General features: G+C 43.5%; 2 protein-coding genes across 12 annotated transcripts in view; one reads left to right on the top strand and one right to left on the bottom strand.

The window, feature by feature from the left end:
• Positions 1-1800, bottom strand: part of LOC101436203 (uncharacterized) — a 61040-nt gene extending 59240 nt beyond the window's left edge. Inside the window, exon 1 of the mRNA XM_058308477.2 lies at positions 1689-1800. The gene's annotated coding sequence lies outside the window, so the exon portion shown is untranslated. The remainder of the gene's footprint in view (positions 1-1688) is intronic.
• Positions 1801-1896: 96 nt separating this feature from the next.
• The window catches only part of LOC101435779 (methionine synthase reductase-like), a 50104-nt gene continuing 32809 nt past the window's right edge, over positions 1897-19191 (top strand). For 2 of the 11 annotated variants that reach the window (XR_011645662.1, XR_011645660.1), the window contains exons 1-5: positions 1897-2033; positions 6350-6503; positions 8445-8552; positions 17693-17938; positions 18629-18713. Coding sequence is in view for 1 of the 11 variants with exons in the window: in XM_071207929.1 (XP_071064030.1) it covers positions 6021-6056; positions 6350-6503; positions 8445-8494 (240 nt within the window). In the remaining 10 variants the exon portion in view is untranslated. Of the gene's footprint in view, positions 2034-3484; positions 6057-6349; positions 6504-8444; positions 8950-9194; positions 9285-11295; positions 11516-13370; positions 13893-17692; positions 17939-18628; positions 18714-19191 lie in introns of those variants that run through there. The other 9 variants (XR_011645653.1, XR_011645652.1, XR_011645655.1 and 6 more) reach the window with 9 other exon arrangements.

The following is a 19191-nucleotide window of genomic DNA, read 5'->3' as shown; positions in this document are numbered from 1 at the left end:
TTCAGAAACAGACCCTCACAGGGATGGTCAAGTGATGTTTGACTAGCCTGTCCAACTCACACAGCTCGGGCAGAACAATCCATTCAACAAATGGTGCTGAAAGAATTGGATAGCCATAGCTGAAAGAAGGAAAGATGACCCCTGTCTCACACCTTATCCAAAAATTAACTCAAAAGGGATCAAAACCTAAAAATAAAAGCAAGAATCATAAAACTTCTGGAAGAAAGTATTGGAAAATATCAAGACCTGGGTGGACTATTGATGTTTAATGTATGTAGAAATTTTAATTAGCTTTACTGTAAAAGTATGGAAATGTATAGAGTGATGGTAACACACAGTGAGTAACAGCTACTTTATAAATGCAGATGTGACTGAAAATGGTAGTCTGGTTATGTAAATGCCAACTGACAGAATGCTAGGGAATAATCTCAGAATTGGACAGCACACTAAACCAAGAGGTTTACGAGAATTGTGCTTGATGGTACAGATGCAAGAGTGTCCTTTGTTAGCTAGAACTAATGTATATCACTACTGCAGGGTGTTGGGAATGTGAAGAAGCATGGGAAAAATACAGCTGGAGTGACCTCTGGACTGTGGTTAGTAGTAGTGATATAATATTCTTATATCTATGTGAAAGATGTACAGCGTTGACACTGAGGCAGTATGGATAATGTGAGCCAAATGTACACTATGGACATGGTAACAATCAGATGATACTATTTTATCTGTAGCAAATGACAGACCACATTGTGGTGTGTTGATGGAGGTGTGTTGTTTGGGAATTCTGCACATGTGCATGATTGTTTTATAAGTTTACAACTTCTGTCATAAAAAAATATAATTGAAAAATAATAAAGGGTGAGTTGGGTGAAAACACACCAAATGTAAGATAAGGTCTATGATTAGTACTAAGATTTTGACAATATTCTTTCATAATCTGTAGCAAACATCTCATGACAATGCAATGTGGTGGTGGAGGGTTGATGTATGGGACCCCTGTATGATGTTATGCATGTTTGCTTTGTAAGTTCATAACTTTTACTACACACTTAATTGTTTATGTATGTTCATATGTAAATGATATAAAGGTAATGGTAATAGCAATGGTTGGGGGGGGGGAAATACTTTTTTTAGTAATAATATAATGACAATGCTCTTTAATCATTAGTTAAAAAGGTTTACCAACAATGCAAGTTATTGGTGGTAGGGTGAATTATGAGAGTCCTGTATGATGTTGTTTGTTTTGTAAGTTCACAATTATTATAAACTTATTGTTTATGTATGTTTATGAATGAGTGATATACTTCAATAAATTTCTTTAAAAAAAATATTACTCATCAAGACCAACGGGTAAAGTTGTAAAACCCCAGACAGGTTAGGGTTAGGGTAAAAGGGCCCTAAAGTGTTGGTTTCCCCTCGGAGCTGCGATTCGGTTAAGATTTTGGAAGGCAAAAGGTCTAGCTTGGCCAGTGGAAGTAGAAAGAAAAGAGCAAAAGGTCAAAGAAGAGGAAGAGGCGACCTCCTACTCGACCCCCTGGGGGCTCGGGGGAATCTGAAGGACAGGGGAAGGAGACTCTGCGGCCAAGTCCCTCCTCGCCAAGAAAGAAGCCACATCCGAGGGCCGGCCCCCAATCCCGGCGCCCCAGGCACTCGCGCTCGCTAGCGGGAGCGGCGGCGGGAACGCGAACCTGGAAGCCTGCGAGGACCTCTACGCAGCGGGCCGGCCTAGGGCATCGCGTCAAGGAGAGCACTGGCAACTCCCGGGACCCCCTACACCCTGAGGTCCTTACCCAGCGCGGTGAGGGAGGCGGGGAGGTGGGCGGGACCCTCCACTTCCGGCGCTCCGTGATTGGCCCCAGCTCCAGGCGGAGTTTCCTATTGGCCACCGCGCTCACCGACTTACTGGTCAGGGCGCCGAGGCGGCGCGCTTTACCGTTTGTGGCGGCTACAGGTCGCCGGGCGCGCGCTTTCCTTGGCGTCCCGGGTGGGCCCTGCTCGGGTGAGGGTCCCTCGCGGGCGAGAACTCGGCGCAGGTGAGACCCTCGACGGCGTTCCCCGGCCTGCGCCGCCTGCCCGGCCCGTGTCCGCGGTCCGGGCTGGGGGCGAGTAGTCGCCGCCGCCCTGCTCCCCTGCGGGTGCCGCCTCGTGCCTCCCTCGGCCGAGCTGCCAGCTGTGGAGACCGCGCGCCTGTCGGGCTCCGGGAGGCCGGGCCAGGGCGGGGGTGGAGCAGGGCCGAGCCCGCAGGCCGCTCAGGGCCGCGCTCTGGGAGGCTCCCCGGGGCCAGTCCCGGTGCCCGCGTCTCCTTTCCCGTGGGCCTGCGGTGCGTGGGAGCTCCTGACACGCGGGGGTCCCAGCACCTACTTGATCCCCTGGTTGTGGGGATTATCCCCTCAGGTACCTGCAGTAACCGGGCCTCCCAGCAGGAGAGGCAGATGGCTAGTTAGGGCTGGAAGCCGTGGCGTGTCCATCACTGCACTGAACAGTGCCGAGGACGCCCAGAATGCGTCGTGAATTCAGATTATTCCTTATAATTTGTCTATTCATTCATTTAATTGAGTCTGCTGCTGCAGTCCATATGGATATTCTGTGATTTCCTTTTTTATTGTTTTCATTAACACGATTCTTTTACCTTTTGATTTCATTGTAGCTTAATTCGTCCTTAGTTGTAATTTTATGCTTCAGAGAAGCATAAAGCTCTGTTGTTGATTCCTCAACAGCGAAGATATTGGTTTAGGATTGTCCTTAAATCTTTTCTTACAAATTGAGACTCTTCCAGGTTAGACAGAGTGAACGGCTATGGAAAAAAGTCTACATGTCTTTTTGCAATCTCTTAAGGAGAAAACATAAATGAATTAATAAACAGTTTGAGTGGATTGGATATGTTTTTATTTATTTTATATGAATATGTGTATATTTGGTGTGAAATTAACTGTATTGCTTCAATTAACTTACTCTTTAGTACTAGCATCACATAGGGAGCAATAATTCTATAATTTTAATGGAATTTTTACTTTCACCTGTTTTTAATATTTTTGAAAAAGAGCAAACAAAAAGATACCTAAGATTTAGTGAGCACTACAATGTCTCGAGCATTGTTTCAAGGGCTTTACATGACTTATATAATTTATAAGTAAGTACTATTCCCGTTTTAAGGATGAAGGAGCTGAGGCACAGATTAGTTAAGTAGCTTACCCAAAGGTTCAGTTGTGAGTAGCAGTCCGTGAATTCAAACCCAAGTGGTCTGACCCTAAGATCTGATATCTGAACCACAGCATTAGAGTTTAATTCTTGTAGCCTCTCTGGTTTGATGAATTCTTTTTTTAGACTCATTTAGAACATTAAAGCTAAAAAACAAATGTGGTGATTACTTCATATTGTGTAAACATCGTTGCCACCTTTATTAAAGATTATGAGGAAAGAATGAATACCTGTGCATTGCTCTTTATAAAAATGAAAACCTTTTCATCTCTTTTCCATGATTCAGTACAACTCTTCCAAGTATCTCATGTACCTTGACAGGATGAGGACATTTTTGTTACTATGTGCTACATAGAAGAAACTGGCAAAAGCCATAGCAGAAGAAATAGGTGAGCAAGCCACCAAACGTGGGTTTTCTGCAGAGCTTCACTGTATTAGTCAGTTAAGATAAGAGCCCTTATTCCAATGGCTTTTACTGCTTTTACTGTGTTGTGTGCTTTGAAGTATTTTGATTACTAAGTGATGTTTGTTAAACCACGAAGTAGGACAGTAAACACTACCATATGTTTTAATAGCCAAAATTTTAACCAACTGTACTGTAAGATTCCTAACAGCTTTCTTTAAGAAAGATTTATTTATCCCCCCCCTTGCCTCTTGCTCACTGTCTGTTCTCTGTCTCCATTCCCTGCTCATTCTTCTGTGTCCACTTGTCCCCTTTCATTGCATCATCTTGCTGCACCAGCTCTCCGCAGATGCAAGCCGTCACTTCTCCATAGGTGTGAGCCAGCTTGCCTTCACAAGGAAGCCCTGGGAAGCGAACCCAAGGCCTGCCATATGGTAGGCAGGAGCCCAATCGATTGAGTCACATCCGCTCCCCCCTACCAGCTTTTTATTATGTGTAAATGTACATTTGGATTAGCCTAAGCATTCTCCAAACCCAAAATGAGTAGTTATTTCTCATTTTTTTCAATTATAAATGGAAGTCGTAATGTACACTTCTTTATCTCACGGGGTGTCTGTAATAAAACATGAGATGTGTTGTGGAAGTTCTGGAAAACAACAACACAAACGTGAGTTAGTGCATATGTGCAATTTTTAACTTGTGAATCCTATTTATGTTTCCCCCAAAGCACCTTGCCATTCATTCTAGAGTTCCAACAAGAAAGGGCCACCTGAAATCTTTGAAATAGAATTTAAAGTAGAAGTGTGAGGATGTGGGGAAGATTCAGTTTCTTAAGGCCAGAGACTACTTGTATTTTATGTCCAGCTTCTGCAGAAGTTCCTCTGTGACGGAATATAGGACCCAACTCAATTCTGTGTTCTCCTTTGATCCTTTTTAACCCTTTGGATTATACTGTTTCAGGCAATGTGGGCTCTAGCAGCAGGCAGGGACTTCTTTATAGCATAAGATAACATGCAAGTCACTGAGCAGCAGTGCGGTTCAGTACTTCCAAAACCAAACTGCCAGGACTACGTTCTCACACTCAATTTTACAAGCTCCTCCAGCCTTTTCCACAACAGACTGTCAACAGCACAGGTAAGTTATGTGCCCAGTTCACAGAAGGAGACTGCCTAGCTGCTTTGTGCTGCATTGCAAGCTGTCTCTAGATGTACTCACAGAGAAGGGGGGAACACTGCAGGAGCCACATGAAGAAACATAATCTGAGGCCATTACTACTAGTAAAGGCAAATCATCATGATGGAACACTAGCCCTGGCCTGGGCCCTTGGGGTTGACCTCCCCGACTAGGTCCACTGCTGTGTAACTAAGACTGGGGTGACAAGACCTCTCCAGTAATGGCATACGATCTAAGTGTCAGCTCGTAGCTCTCTGCTTTCTGCTCCTTGGTGGTGCTTTTCAAGGTGAAGTTCCACAAACTCTATAGCATGCAGCACACAATTTGTTGTAACATCCTGTAAGCATGATGCCTGCCATCTGGTCAAAAGTTAGATGTTATGTCAGCATGAAAATAAAATGGATTCCTTGGAGCCAAATTAAGGGGTACTCTTGAGACATTATAGAGACAGTGCAATCTTCTATTTGAAATACATAAATTGAGGAGAGGATTAAAATGAAGACACTTGATGCATAAGACATGAAACACTGGTGATCTCAGTTTGCCATTCTTGATTTCTCCACTCTGGGAATGTGGAGTCATTCTTGACGGCCAGGTTTCCTGGTGTCTGTGGAATAACACTTCTAGTTTTCCACCTTTGAAGTGCTCCATTTACTTCTCAGCCTCCTGCCATTAGTAGGTCAGATGACTGGTTTTATTTTGGTTTTCTATCTTGCTGATGATTCCAGAACTGGGTTTTCATTGCTTCCTTTCTTCACCAGAGTATCCCATTTGTTCCTCCCTTGTTGTCCTGCCATTTTAATCTTGGACACCTGGGTTTCTGTTCTCTTTGTTTCTGAATTTGTACCCACCCCCCATACCGACCACCCCCATTTAAGAAAATCCGTATGCTTTGTTTTTATTTGTGTTTTTTTGTTTTGGTTTTACTTTCTTCTGAAAAGACGTCCCCACCTAGGCAGCATCCTTTCCCCCTGGCAGCTCACCACAATACGTAGGTCTGTCATCATGGCCCCTTCTTGGGTTTATTTGTGTTGTGCGCTTGTTTGTGGTTATTTCTCCCATCCTAGAACCATGCTTGGCATTAGGTTTCCCTGGTTACCTCTCGTTTCAGAACTGTTCCCCAGACAAGTGCTTTGATGGCCCTGTCAGTGGCCTTGCAGATTAGAGCTCACGTTCACATTTGGCCCAGGACACAGTGATAGCTGCTTTGTCTCCTGACTTTTCATAAACTGGATGAACGCTTTAGATGAACACTGCAGTGGAGTCCACCTCTGCTTCTCTGGTAAGGCCCAAGGAGAGAGGGAAATGTTAAATTCCCCTGACCTCCTGATGAGCATCGAGGGAGCAAATGCCCTTTGTTTCATTGGACAGCTCATTTGAGCAGGGAGTACAGGGCCACACCATTTTCCCCGCGTCCCTGCCCTGATGGTCACTTCTGTCTACATCTCCTAACCTGGTTAGGAGGAAATGGAAAGGAAATGCAAGACAGGAAGCTGATCATATTTCCTTGCTGACGTGGTAAGTCAAAAATAACATCTGGCATTAGATCCCTGAAATGCTGTCCTTGTTTTGTAGTATACTCTAAGAATCGAAACGGCTCCCCTCGTCATCAATGCTTCCACCACGGGCACTGGGGGCCCACCAGACGCAGCCCGCAAGTTTGTTAAAGAAGTACAGGACTGGACACTGCCAGCTGATTTCTTTGCTCCCCTGCGATATGGATTATTGGGTAACATTTCCAGCTCTTGCTTTACTATATTATTACTAGCTTTAACTATGGTGTCTGAAAGCATCTTTCAGAACCATGAAATACAGTTGCAGGGGTTTTGTCTTTTTGGTTTTACTTTGAATATTTGAATATAAAACAAAATATGGAAATAAGTGCATCTTGTGTGAATGCTCCCCCAATCTTCAGCCCACCTCTGCGGAACTCCTTGACTAGCAGTCTTAACCAAGGGTGCTCATCAAATTGAACCTTGGGTCACTTCCAAAATATTAACCACTGAACACCACCTTTTGACACCTACTGTCAAGTGCCTGAAAGTGCTGTGTCTTGGTGGAAAGCTCCCAGGTGACTCTGCGAGGTTCCTTTGTCTAAGAACCATACCTGTAGTACAGGAGCCTGGTTTGCAATCCTGGCTGCACATTGGGATCCTTGGGGAGTTTTGAGTAAATTTTATTTCCTGGGCCCACCTGCAGTGACTCTGACTGAAGTGTTCTCAGGTAGTGCCCAGAATCAGTTGTTTTTAAAAGCACCCAGGTGAGTCTAATGTCCATCCTAGATTAAACTGTGCAGTATTGTTTAAAAATATCAAGATAAAGGATCAGCAGGAAAAGTGCAGTCAGGTGGGGCCCCATGGGATGGATTCAGGTCCCATATTCCTGGCTTGAGGTCTGTGCCCTTCACCTTCAAGGATCCCCCCACCTATCAGGGGATCTAGCAAGGGTGGAATTTGCTGTAATAAACAGTTGATCAGAAATTGGAGTTTCGTGACCCTGACCAAGAACAGTAATGTCTAAACGTAGGGAAATATTTTATAGCATTTAAAATTGTTTTACTCAAAGCTTAATAATGGGGAAAGAGTTATATGAAAATGTTAACTAAAATAAATAGGTTATAAAATACCATTTGTGTGTATGTTAAGATCAGGCCCCATCAAAATATAACAACAGAATAACAGAATTTTAACAGTCACTATATTTAGGTAGTAGGTTTAATATAATTTTATGTTTATATCCTTTCTTGTGTTTTCCAGTTTTCACAAGTGAACTTAAATTGCTTGAAAATTCCTCAGAAACTTCATTCAAGACAGACGTTGCAGCCTGCTCACCTGTTCTAGTCAATCCAATCCAAGACCCATAGGTGGACCCACCACTTCTTAACCCTTCCTTCATTGGAAAGAACATGGTGATAATTAAACAACCAAGAATTTAAGCTTTTAATTTTAACGTTTTTACCAAGTATAACAACACCTTAGTCTGTTTTCTTGCCGTGAAATGTAGAAACCATTCTTAATTTACTTTAACACAGAAACATTTGTAGCAGCTGATAGTTTATACTGCTGCCACACCTATATGTTCTAGATCAGGGATCAGCAAATTCTGTCTGCAAAGGGCCAGATGTTAAATGGTTTGGGCATTGCCTGCCATGTGGTCTCTGTCACCACTATGTAACTACCATTGGAGCTTGAAGTCAACATGAATAGTACAGAAATCAATTAACTTGGCAGTGTTACAGTAAAACTTTATTTACACAATTGGTCCAGGTTAGGATTTGCCCCACCGGCTATAGTTTGCAGACCCCTACTCTAAGTCAGAAAAGTCTAGAAATCCAGGTACTATGTTTTTACAAAACCTGCCCAATTCTTTAAGAATTATGAGATATGAAAATTTTTTAAACAGTTCTCAAATGATATTTGTTTTATTTCAGTTTGTCTTTTGTTTTTATGTGACAAAGTAGAAGGAACATAATCTGCATATTTTCTATTACTCAAGAAAAAAATTAGGAAAATGGGAACCTATACATTATTTTTCGTTCCATCGATACATGCATAGAATATTGTTTTAGGTGTTTCATTTATCTGTTCTTTGTATTTTTTAAGCTATTTTATTTGTTCTCTATCTGCATTAAACTTTATTGTGCACTAAGAATTTATTTGTGCTCTTTTAGGTCTGAGCGATTCAGAATACATGTATTTCTGTAACGGGAAAGATGATTGATGGACGACTTTACTTCAAGAGCTCGGAGCCCAGCGTTTCTATGACTCTGGATGTGCAGGTGACTGTGGGGTGAGAACAGTGTGCCTCATAAACTTGAGGACAGGCTCTGCTGAACCAGAATTATTACACCTTGAGTCACAAATTGAACATCTGAGATTAGGTGATTCATGAAGAAAGGATTCTGAGGTTTTGGAATAAAATGCAGCCAACAACAGTTGGTCGAATGCTTTCATTGAAGACTTTGAGTCCTCCCTTACCCATTCAGTGCCCCTGCTTTCACAGGTTTCTCTGAATATTCCTGCTTTACCACCAGAATATTTACAGGTACATCTGCAGTAGTCTGTTAGCCATGTAAGCAGTGTAGCTTTCTGCTTTATACTGTGTCGTGTTGATTTACCATGGGTATTAATTTTATTAATAAACAGGCATCAACTATAGCCTGCAGGCCTGCCACCTGACTGTGTAAATAGTTTTATTGGAACGTTGCACTAACCTCATTCATTTACACATTATCCATGGCTGCCTTTGCAGAAAAAATTTACCCATCTGTGCATTACAGAAGGGTTCATATAATTATATTACTTTGTTCTTAAAGTAGGAATGGTTAAGAGGTCAGCATCTCCATTATTTTAGATAGTTAACCTCTTGGTTTCTGCGATGTCTGCCAGGGCTCAGGCTTCCTGGGTTCCTCTCTCCCCAGGATTCATTTCTCTGGGATCAGGCCCTCTGTTTTCTCCACAAGACCAGCTGTAGACTGTGAGACTCTCTAGGCTTTGCCTCTCTCCACAAGGTGAGCTGTAGGCACTCAGCTGTCTCTCTCCGGGCCATCTGCTGTGTCTAAGGAGCTGTCTCTATTCTTCTGTGTTCTTCCTGGGCTCTACCTGAAAATTCCAGCGTCAAAATCTCCCACATCCAAATCACCAACTCTGTCCTTTGCCATGTCTTTTATCTTTGAGTCCCTACCCACCCAGGTGTGGGGAGTCAACACTATGTTAATGGGGCCCAATCAAAGCCCTAATCATAATTTAATCCTTCCCAGGTACAGACCAGTTTACAAACATAATCCAGTATGTATTTTTGGAATTCATAGCTATATCAAACTGCTACAGAGGATAACGGGTTGGAAAAACACAAGAGTAGTGTAAAATAGAAAAGATTGTTTCTATTTTACAAATGCAGAGAGTAAATAGTGGAAATATAAACTGTTACATGCAAGTTGATCAATATTTTCCAAATGTCCTGATGCCGGGTTCTATGATAGTCGCTCTTCATCCCCCATTTCCCGTGGGTGCTCTGGGGCTATTTTACCTTGAGTTCCCAGTGTCCAAGGCAGTGGCTTTCTCTGGGGTTCTAGGTCAGCATCCGTAGAGCTCATCCCTGCCCTTCCTTCCTGTCCTGGCAAGTGACCTACTTTCTGTCCATACAGTTTTCCTTTTTTTCAGAACGTCATGTAAATGAAATCATAGTGCTCAGTGTTTTGAGTCTGGTTTCTTTCACTCAGCATGATGCAATTGAGATTAGTCTATGTTCTTGCTTGTGTCTGCAATGTGTTCCTTTTTTATTGATAGGTAGTGTTCCATTGTATATATACTGCAGTTTATGTGTTCACAGATTGAAGGGCACATGGGTTGTTTCCAGTTCCTAATGAGTAAGAGTAAAACCACTATAAACATTCGGGTGCACGCTTTTTCCTTTTCCTTTTTCTTGGGTAAATGGCTAGGCATGAGATTGCCAAGTTGTACATTAAGTGTATTTTTACTTTTATAAGAAATTCCCAAGCTGTTTTCCAAAGTGGCTCTACCATGTTACATTTCCCCCAACAATGTGTAAGAGTTCCAGTTGCTCTATGTACTTGTCAGTAGAGGCATTTCCAGGATATTTAACTTTAGCTGGTTTTAATTTGCAGTTGTATTGTTCTTATTGTTGGTTTTGTTTATATTTCCAATTAATGACAAGTGATGTTGAACATCTTTTCATGTTTTGGATTGCCATCCATGTTTCCTTTGGTGAAATAAGTTTGAATCTTTTGACCATGTTATGTTGTGTTGTTTGCTTGTTAAGTTGTAAGAGTTCTTTATATATTCGGGATATTGGCCTTTAGTCAGATAAGTGTTATGTAAATATTTTCACCTAGTCTGTGGCTGGTCTTTCCATTCTCTTAACAGTTTCTTTAGCAGAGCAGAGGTTTTAAATTTTTAATCCAGTTTATCAGTGTTTTTCTTTTATAGTCCATTTATTGTTGTATCTGTGAAATCTTTGCCTAAGCAAAAGTCACAAAGATTTTCTACTTTCTTTTCCCCAAAAGTTTGATTGTTTTAGGTTTTACATTTGTATCTTGATTCAGTCTTAGTTAATTCTTGTGTAAGGTGTGAGTATTACTTAGGCTTTGAATTTTTTGCCTATGTATATTCAGTACCATTTGTGGTAAAGACTGTCTTTTTTCTGTTGAATTAACTTTGCAACTTTGTGAAAAATCAGTCACATACATTGGCTTATTGCTGATCTCTCTGTTCTGTTCCATTGGAGACTATTCTTTTGTGTTTCAGTTTCCCAGCTGCTAAAACAAATGCCATGCAGTGGGTTGGCTTAACAGCAGGAATTCAGTGGCTCACAGTTTCAGCAGATGGAAGCCTGGCTTCCTCCTCAGTTGGCTCTTCCGGCTGGCCAGCAGCCTGGGCTTCCTTGGCTTTTCTTTCGAATGACAGTGCTCGTGGTGGCATCTTGTCCTTTCTCTTCTCTGTTCAGTCGAATTGCGACTTCTTCTGTGGCTTCTTTCTCTTTCTGACTTTCCCTCTGCTTAGAAAGGACCCCAGTTAATCCTGCTTGGAGCCCAACCTGATGGAGTTAGGACCCTGCTTACCTGAAGAACCATGGAAGAGACCACTCACTAAGGGTCCACACACCAGCATGCCGACCAAGACCAGAAACACGTCCCATTGGGATCCAGAATTCACTCCACCATACTTTGTCAAAACTGTACTGCCTTGTTTACATGGAAAATGAGGCTTAAAATCTGGTAATGTGAGTGTTCCAGCTTTGTTCTTCATTTTCAAAATGGCTTTGGCATTCTATTTACTTAATTTTAATGAATATTTCTCTAGAGTACGTTTCCTTGTATTTTAATCAGAAATGGACAAATATTTTTTTTTTAAATAACTGTCATCATAAGTAGTATTATTCTGAGTTGGTTTATGCCCTCTTGAAGCATTTTGGACTGTTTTTTTTCCTTTTGAAATCTCCTCAGACTACTATTCCTTTTTTACCTCTCTTTCTAGCTATAGTGTCTTTGTATTTTTTTTAATGTTTTTATTTTGCCCATACTAGGTATAGTTGTCAGTACATACTCTTGAATGAACATTCACAGACATATCTCCAAAATAGACTTAAGACCCCATTTTAAAAAGTTTTATTTTTACTGGAGAAGTTGTGAGCCTAGCAGCTGTAATGTTTTGCAGTCGTCCCTGTGTGCTTCTAGCAGTACCTCCTTTCTAATTTATTCTCTCTGTTGAGGTGTTAAGATTGTTACCAATATATCTATCTAGAATAACCAGCTGCTCCTAGGCTAATTCCCTGCAGCTGTAGGTGTGAGCTGCAGTAGTGTGGTACGGCATGGGCTCCTTGGCCGCCTGCTGGCTCAGCTTGCTTGTGCCCTGGGGACCTAGTTTGGCTCAATACTGAACCAGCTGGCTCCAGGTCCTAAAGGGATTGCTGCTGAGTTTGCCCACCCTGGCTTGGCGGTTCCCACAGCTTGTGACCGGCAGTCCTGACCTTGTGATCCCACTGTGGGCCTTGCACAGGTGCTGTGTCTCTCCCAGGGCCATGTTGTACCTGTCAGGAGTGGATTTCAAAAGGATGTAATTCTCTGCTGCAGTTAGCAAGGCCCTGCTCCAGAACGCTGGGGCCTGTGCTGAGATACTCCCCTTGGGGCTCACCCGCATGGCATCTCTGCCCCATCACTGATCTCTAATAGCATGCAGTCTTCTCTACTGTGTAGTACAGGGGAGCAGCAGAACCTTTTAGGGCCCCGTCACCTGGGCCTTCTCCACTCAAGCAGCCTTTCTGCTACCGGGTGTGGAACAGGCTGCCCCAGAGCCTGAAGAGGCCCTCCAGACTTGTTTCTGCGTGGAGTGAGATCCAAGATGCAGTACTACATTGTTGACTTGGGATGGGAGGTCCTGCCTACCAGATTATTAGACTTAGGCCCTAAAGGTAGCATGGATGTGGCAGCCGCTCAATCTGCCTCACTGAGGTTTACTTCCCACCTCCTGGATGCTGGCTTGCGAGCTGCTGCTTGCTCACTGTCTGATTAGCATAATGTTATTGATGTAGTGAGCTAGTACAATGTTCTGCTGAATGTCCAGATGTTCCGGATTTATTTAGCCTATCTTATGTAATAGCAGGTAAGTGCATTATCATAGTCCTGGGGCAGAATTGTGAATGTATGCCCTTGTCTGTTCCAAGTGAATGTGAACTGAATCTAATCCTCTTTCATTGTAGGGATGGTAGAAAGGGTGCATTGGGTAAATCAGTGGCTACATCCCATGAACCTGAGGCCAAGTCAGTTTGCCTTAGCAAAGAAATCATATCTGGCATGGAGGCCTCTGTTGGAACTACTAGTTGAGTTTGCAGTAACTCATTCCCCAGAATCCATCTGGTATTCACAGAGACCAGACAGCAAATTAAATGGAGATGTGGTGGAGACTCTCCCCCATAACCTTTAGGTTTTTGACTATTATGTTGATTTCTACCATTTTTCCAGAATGTTACATATATGCTTTTTTAAAAACATTTTCTATCTTGGTGGGAGGAAGGAAGAGTGGCGTGAAATTCGGAGTCTTCCTCTTGGACTTCCCCACCACGATCACTCTACCTACAGGTCAGGAGTTCAGTGTCGGCTGGTACCAACGACCGGGTGTGATGATTCTGATTATACATTTGAAGGCTCAGGAAATGACCCCTGTGAGGTCTTGGCTTCCGTGGACCGACTGGACTGGACTGGGACAGAACTGCCCTTGCTGCCTGGCCCCAACTGTTCTTACTCTGGTCGGTGGGCCACGGGGACCCTCTTGATCCCCGGGTATCAGCATCAGCATGGTCCTTCTCTTAACACTTGAAGCAGGCGGCAGACTTGGCCCAGTGGTTAGGGCATCCGTCTACCACATGGGAGGTCCGCGGTTCAACCCCGGGCCTCCTTGATTTGTGTGCAGCTGGCCCATGTGCAGTGCTGATGTGCGCAAGGAGTGCCCTGTCACACAGGGGTGTCCCCCGCATAGGGGAGCCCCACATGCAAGGAGTGCGCCCCATAAGGAGAGCCGCCCAGCATGAAAGAAAGTGCAGCCTGCCAGGAATGGTGCCGCACACGAGAGCTGACACAGCAAGATGACGCAACAAAAAGAAACACAGATTCCCGTGCCACTGACAACAACAGAAGCCGACAAAGAAGACACAGCAAATAGACACAGAGAACAGACAACCGGGGTGGGAAGGGGGGGAAGGGGAGAGAAATAAGTAAATAAATAAATCTTTAAAAAAAAAAAAAAACACTTGAAGCATTTGGTAGCTCCATTTTCCCTCTGAAGGGACTGGGAATCCTTACTGAATGCAGAGTCCTTCCTCTTGGGGCCACTCTCCTTCAGTCACTGGACTCTAGGACTGGAAGCTGGACAAGGACTGGGATCTTAGGTAGCTGCCCTCAGTTTCTGGTTGTCCACCATTGATTTGTCTTCATTTTAAGTATTGGTCCAGTGCCCTTGTTGGCTGCTCATTTGTTTTTGGCCCTAGAGCCTCTTAGTCCTTTTGGCCATCTCTGTTAATTCTAAGGGTCAGGCCGCTCCAGCCCTCCCACTTATCAAGGTAATTGTGCCACCTGGTACGGCTGGCTATGTACTGTCACCTAGACTGTGGGGGGCCCCCACTGAACCCCTCAGACTCATGCTGCTGTCCCCAGCTTGGTCTTGGTGGCCTTGGTAACTGCCCTCTGGTGCTGTCACAGAGCATCTCCATCTGCGTCCATTTGGCTTAAGGGGTGAAAGGACTCAAGATGTTCAGCTGCAGGGGCCTCTCCCATGTGTCACAGTCCCCTTCTCTCCCATGCAAGGCTGATTTTAGCTTTCTCTCCTCTCAGGCTTCAGGAGATGAGAGCCCCATCCCCTGGCCTTCAGCTCCAAACTCCCACTCTAGCTTCTTTCTTGGACCTCTCTGGCACAGTTTTCACAGCCTGAATTCTGGAAGTCAGGCTATGAGGTACATCTCAGGGCATCCCTGAGGAATGAAGGGGTGGCGACACTGTCCACAGTGAGTCACTGAGCTGTGACGCAGGCTCAGCAAAGTCCCCGCCGTGCCCATGGGGTCTCTGGAGCTATGTGGACCTTCAGAGGCACAGAGGCGCTGCACCTTTGTGGTCATGGATCGGTGCTTGGACATGGGCTGCCTCTGAGCAGAGCGTGAGCTGAGGTGCTGAAGGCTCTTGGGTGCCTGGCACTGAGAGCCATGTCCAGGTAGCACTCCTGCCTTTGCTGGAGCCTGAAGGCAGGTGGGAGGTGCCTCACGGTCCTCGCCACATTCTACTCTCTGCTCTGACCCCTCTCCCAGCTTCCCACTTAATATTTAGCAAAGTTAATTGACTAGCACCTCTTAACCTGTAGTTTTCTAGTTTAAAACTTGAACAACTAGTTAGGAAAGGGGTGGGGTTCTAGCACAGAATTGGATTTCTTTGCGGTTACCTGAAACCTGTATTGTCCAGTATGGGAGCTACCAGTCACATGGAGTAGTTACATTTAAGAGGAAGAAAAATAGATAAAATATAAGAATTCAGTTTCCATGACCACCTGTCCAGACACGTTCTTGCCGTCTTAAAACATCTGTCCTCTCTTATAGGACACCTTTCCTGAAACATTGACATGAATACCATTTCCTTCTACATAGTTAATTAGAATACTAGGCCTTTTCAGGAAAATGCTAGCTTCTGGTGTTCTCAGTATGTATTTCAGAAATTCCAATGTCTACTAGATAAATACTTAGAAATATACATAAACTTCTTTATGAATGAGTAAGAGTCAGTTTTTGACAAATAATATCTGTAGTTATTTATCCTAGAGGACAATGCTTAAATGGCTAGGGCATGTTATAAGATCCCATAGATAAGCCACTTAGTGTAGCACTGGTATAATCGAAAATTGTATTGAGTTATGTGTCACCACATTTGTCTTTCAAGGGGGAAAGCCAAGCATCTGTGACTCCGGTGAGTTCAGTTTTTCAAGTTCCAATTTCAGAGGCAGTTCAACTCAATACAGATGACACCATAAAATCCACTCTGCTGTTAGAATTGAACATTTCCGTAAGATACAGGTGATTTCAGCACAGTTGAATTTTCAGGACAGTGCTCTTCTTAAGGAAGAGGCAGGCAGGGTGTGCTCTTACATAGGTGGAAGGACGAGGTCTCTGAGGACATCTGACCTTGTGGTCCTTGATCCGTCAGCTTGTCTTCCCCTCCCTCATGGCTGTTTTCCTTCCAGATGCGGAGAGGTGCAGGTGAGAGGTGACCCTTGAAATGATTTAATAGTTGAACAGTGCTGCTGCCTTCCTCATTAAACCCTAAGAACAAAGGGATCAGAACAAACCTTTACCTATAAGAGGCCCAGGAAAGACCTTTATAATCCAAGGTCGGCCAGCTTGTTAGAAATAGAGCTGAGACTAGACAGTCATGTCAAGGTTAATTTCTCAGGCTGTGGTTCTCAGATTCCTTTGAGATCAGGGAAGAAATTATAACCTTCTCCCCAGAAAACTGTTACGATATTATATAAAATCTTTTGCAAATAGTTTTGGGGCTCACGTTCTACCCCTGTGAACTCTGTCCATCCCTTCCTCCCACACCCTACCCGCCCCCCCCCCCCCGCCCCGAATCCATGGACCTCAACTCCAAAACCTGGTGTGTGATCCTGAAGCTTCAGTGCTCAAGTGCATCTTTAGTCGTTTAGTTCAGGCCATTGTTTGATGTAGGTCCTCAGAGGTCAAGGGGTTGTGCTTTTCAGAGGAGTAAGAACACATCAAGTCTCTCTCTCTGGATTTAGTTCAACTTCCTAATAGGAAAGGAAATGTGAGAGGTGTCACAGCTGGGTGTTTTTGTTTGCGTTCTAGTGAGTAGTTCCATGTTTGTTTATTTCCACCTTTTGAATAAGCCATATTATCATATTTATAGTATAAAAACCATGGCATTTTATATTCTGTGCTGACGTTTGGCAGTTTTTGTGGGCTTGCTATTTTAAGTTAGCAACCCACGAGGACCGGGCGGGCTTCCACGGCTCGGCGGTGAGCCCCTAGGCCAGCGCGTAGGCCTAGGTTCTCCAGGTGTGGGGGACGCGCGGTAAAAACCACGGAGACAGCCTGTGAGAGTGAGCTAGTCCACTTTATTGCGGAAATACACTTGATTATATAAGGTCGGGTCAAGGGAGGGGTAGGAACGGGGGCGGATTAACTACGGGGCGGTAGTGGATAGGCGGAGCTGTGCAGGCAGCTATGAGGTAGGCGGTGAAGGATAGCAACGGCTGGAAAAGGGAGATAACAAAGGCTAGGAGGAGGGGTGAAGGGAGGCAGCAACAGTTTTGACACAGGGACCTGGGGTGGCCATTTGCTGAGTCTGCCTCCTTCCTGGGTACCTGGGCCCCGAACACTGGGGTGGCTCCTTCTCTAGCCCCCGTTTGCTGCAAGTGCAGCACTTTATGTTCGTGAAGGAGAAATAGTGTCCATCCCTCTTCCCCATTAAAGGGAAGAAGCAAAGTAAAGAAAATGAAATTGAGAGCCACGCTGATGCCCTTGATTAGGTCTTTTGCTCGTATTTTGTATGTTTGGGTTTATAGGAACAGGATTTTACATGGATTGTTCAAACTGGTGCTTGCTGACGTACCTTATTCTGTGGGAAATGAAGAAGGTCTTCATTTCCATTCTCTCCAATACACAATTTTATAAAGCAAAACATTAGATACCTCTTGAATGTCTCTTTAAAAATAGCTCCTAATGAAAATATGTTCTTTTGGTTAGTTGTGGTTATTTGTTTGTTGTTATTGTGGGTAGAATTATTTTATTCCTTTGTCCATGTATTAACGTGTTTATGTAATAAAGCAATGTATACTCCACTTCCTGAGGAATTTTTTTTTTTTGGACTCTGGTTCTTCTCTAGAAAACTGATTTTTTTCCTTTCAGTCCTGGAGATGCCTTGACGTGATCTGTCCTAACAGTGATTCTGAGGTGCAGAACCTGCTCCAGAGACTGCACCTCACGGACAGAAAAGAAGACTACGTCTTCTTGAAATCAAGGAAGACGCGAGGAGGAAAGGTGCCGCAGTCCTGACGACGTGACTTACTGGGCCCGTGGGCTGGAGCTGACCAAGGGAGCGTGCCCCGAGCGCTTGTCCCACAGGCCACTGAGCCGTGTGCGCTTCAGTGCAAGGTGCCTGCCCTTCTACCAGCGTCGGTGGGCCAGGCGCTCCCAGGCTCTCAGGCTTTAGCTTTTGTGTTAATGATACAACATGAGATGATGGTGGGCTTCCTACTTATTGGACACTTACCGGGCATTAAAAGTTAAACTAAATGTGGTCTTTGGAAAGCAACAGGGTAGAACCATTTTTTAACTGTATTCCTATTATGGATCATTCTCAGCATACTTATCAGCGCTTATTTTGTATATAACATTAATTGAATTTTTCATAATTAAAAGTTTCATTTTTAAAACTTAAATTTCCATTAATTATTTTTCTAGGCTAGAATGAACTTGAATTCATTCAGTTCTAAGCTTACTTTTGAGTTGTGCATTATGGTTTTAAGGGGCTGCTGCCATCCATAGGCTTTGTTCTTGTTTTAGATGTCTCCTTTCTTGTCAATGGCACACTGGATTTGGTAGGTAAGGCCCATGTGATAGTGCTGTTGAATTTGTAATTATTATCTTTTTGTAAGGTTGCCTCTTGGGTTGTTTTCATTTGGCGGAAATGCTTTGGCTAAATAAGCATTGCTCCAAATCATAATTGCACTTGGATAGCACACTAATGTAAAATAGTACAGTTGGTTGCGTTTTTTGGAATGCACACTGTTTTCTTCTTTCTTTTCTTTGTCATGAACTTTTTTCCTGTCTTGACTTGAAAAGGAGCAGCCTTACCCCAACATGTTCCTGAGAGTTCTCTCCAATTCATCCTTACCTGGTGCCTTGAAATACTGCAATTCCTCAAAAGGTATTTTTCTTTCTTCTTCAGGTAATGCTTAGGTCTGTATAAGATTTATTAAGGAGGTTTAGTATTTATTTGCCTGTTCAGGGCTCAAAAAATGTATTCTTTGCAACATATTTGCAAACTTAGTTCCCAAGAGTGTGTGGTATCTTTATAATTGTCACAGTCAGATATTTTTATATTGTATTTATAATGAAGTTTTTACATTTTCTTTTGAAATAGGATTTTTTAGGTAGGACTTGATTTTACCAGTCATTAACTTGATATAACACATTAAACATGATGAAAATGGCCCTACTTAACTTCTTAGGTTAACCAGCTACACAGTGCCAGTTCTAATTCTAGGCAGAAAGCTAATAGGAGCTTAGGGCTTAGGTGTGTGTGTTTTTTGTTTTTTGTTTTTTTGGTTGTTGCTGTTGTTTTCCCCTCTCTCATTGCCACCTCTTATAAGTATTAACATCCCATTTTGGAATAGTATATAGTT

This window comes from Dasypus novemcinctus, chromosome 2, assembly GCF_030445035.2.
Source record: "Dasypus novemcinctus isolate mDasNov1 chromosome 2, mDasNov1.1.hap2, whole genome shotgun sequence".
NCBI classification, from domain to species: Eukaryota; Metazoa; Chordata; class Mammalia; order Cingulata; family Dasypodidae; genus Dasypus; species Dasypus novemcinctus.
This window is presented reverse-complemented; position numbering and strand designations above follow the sequence as displayed.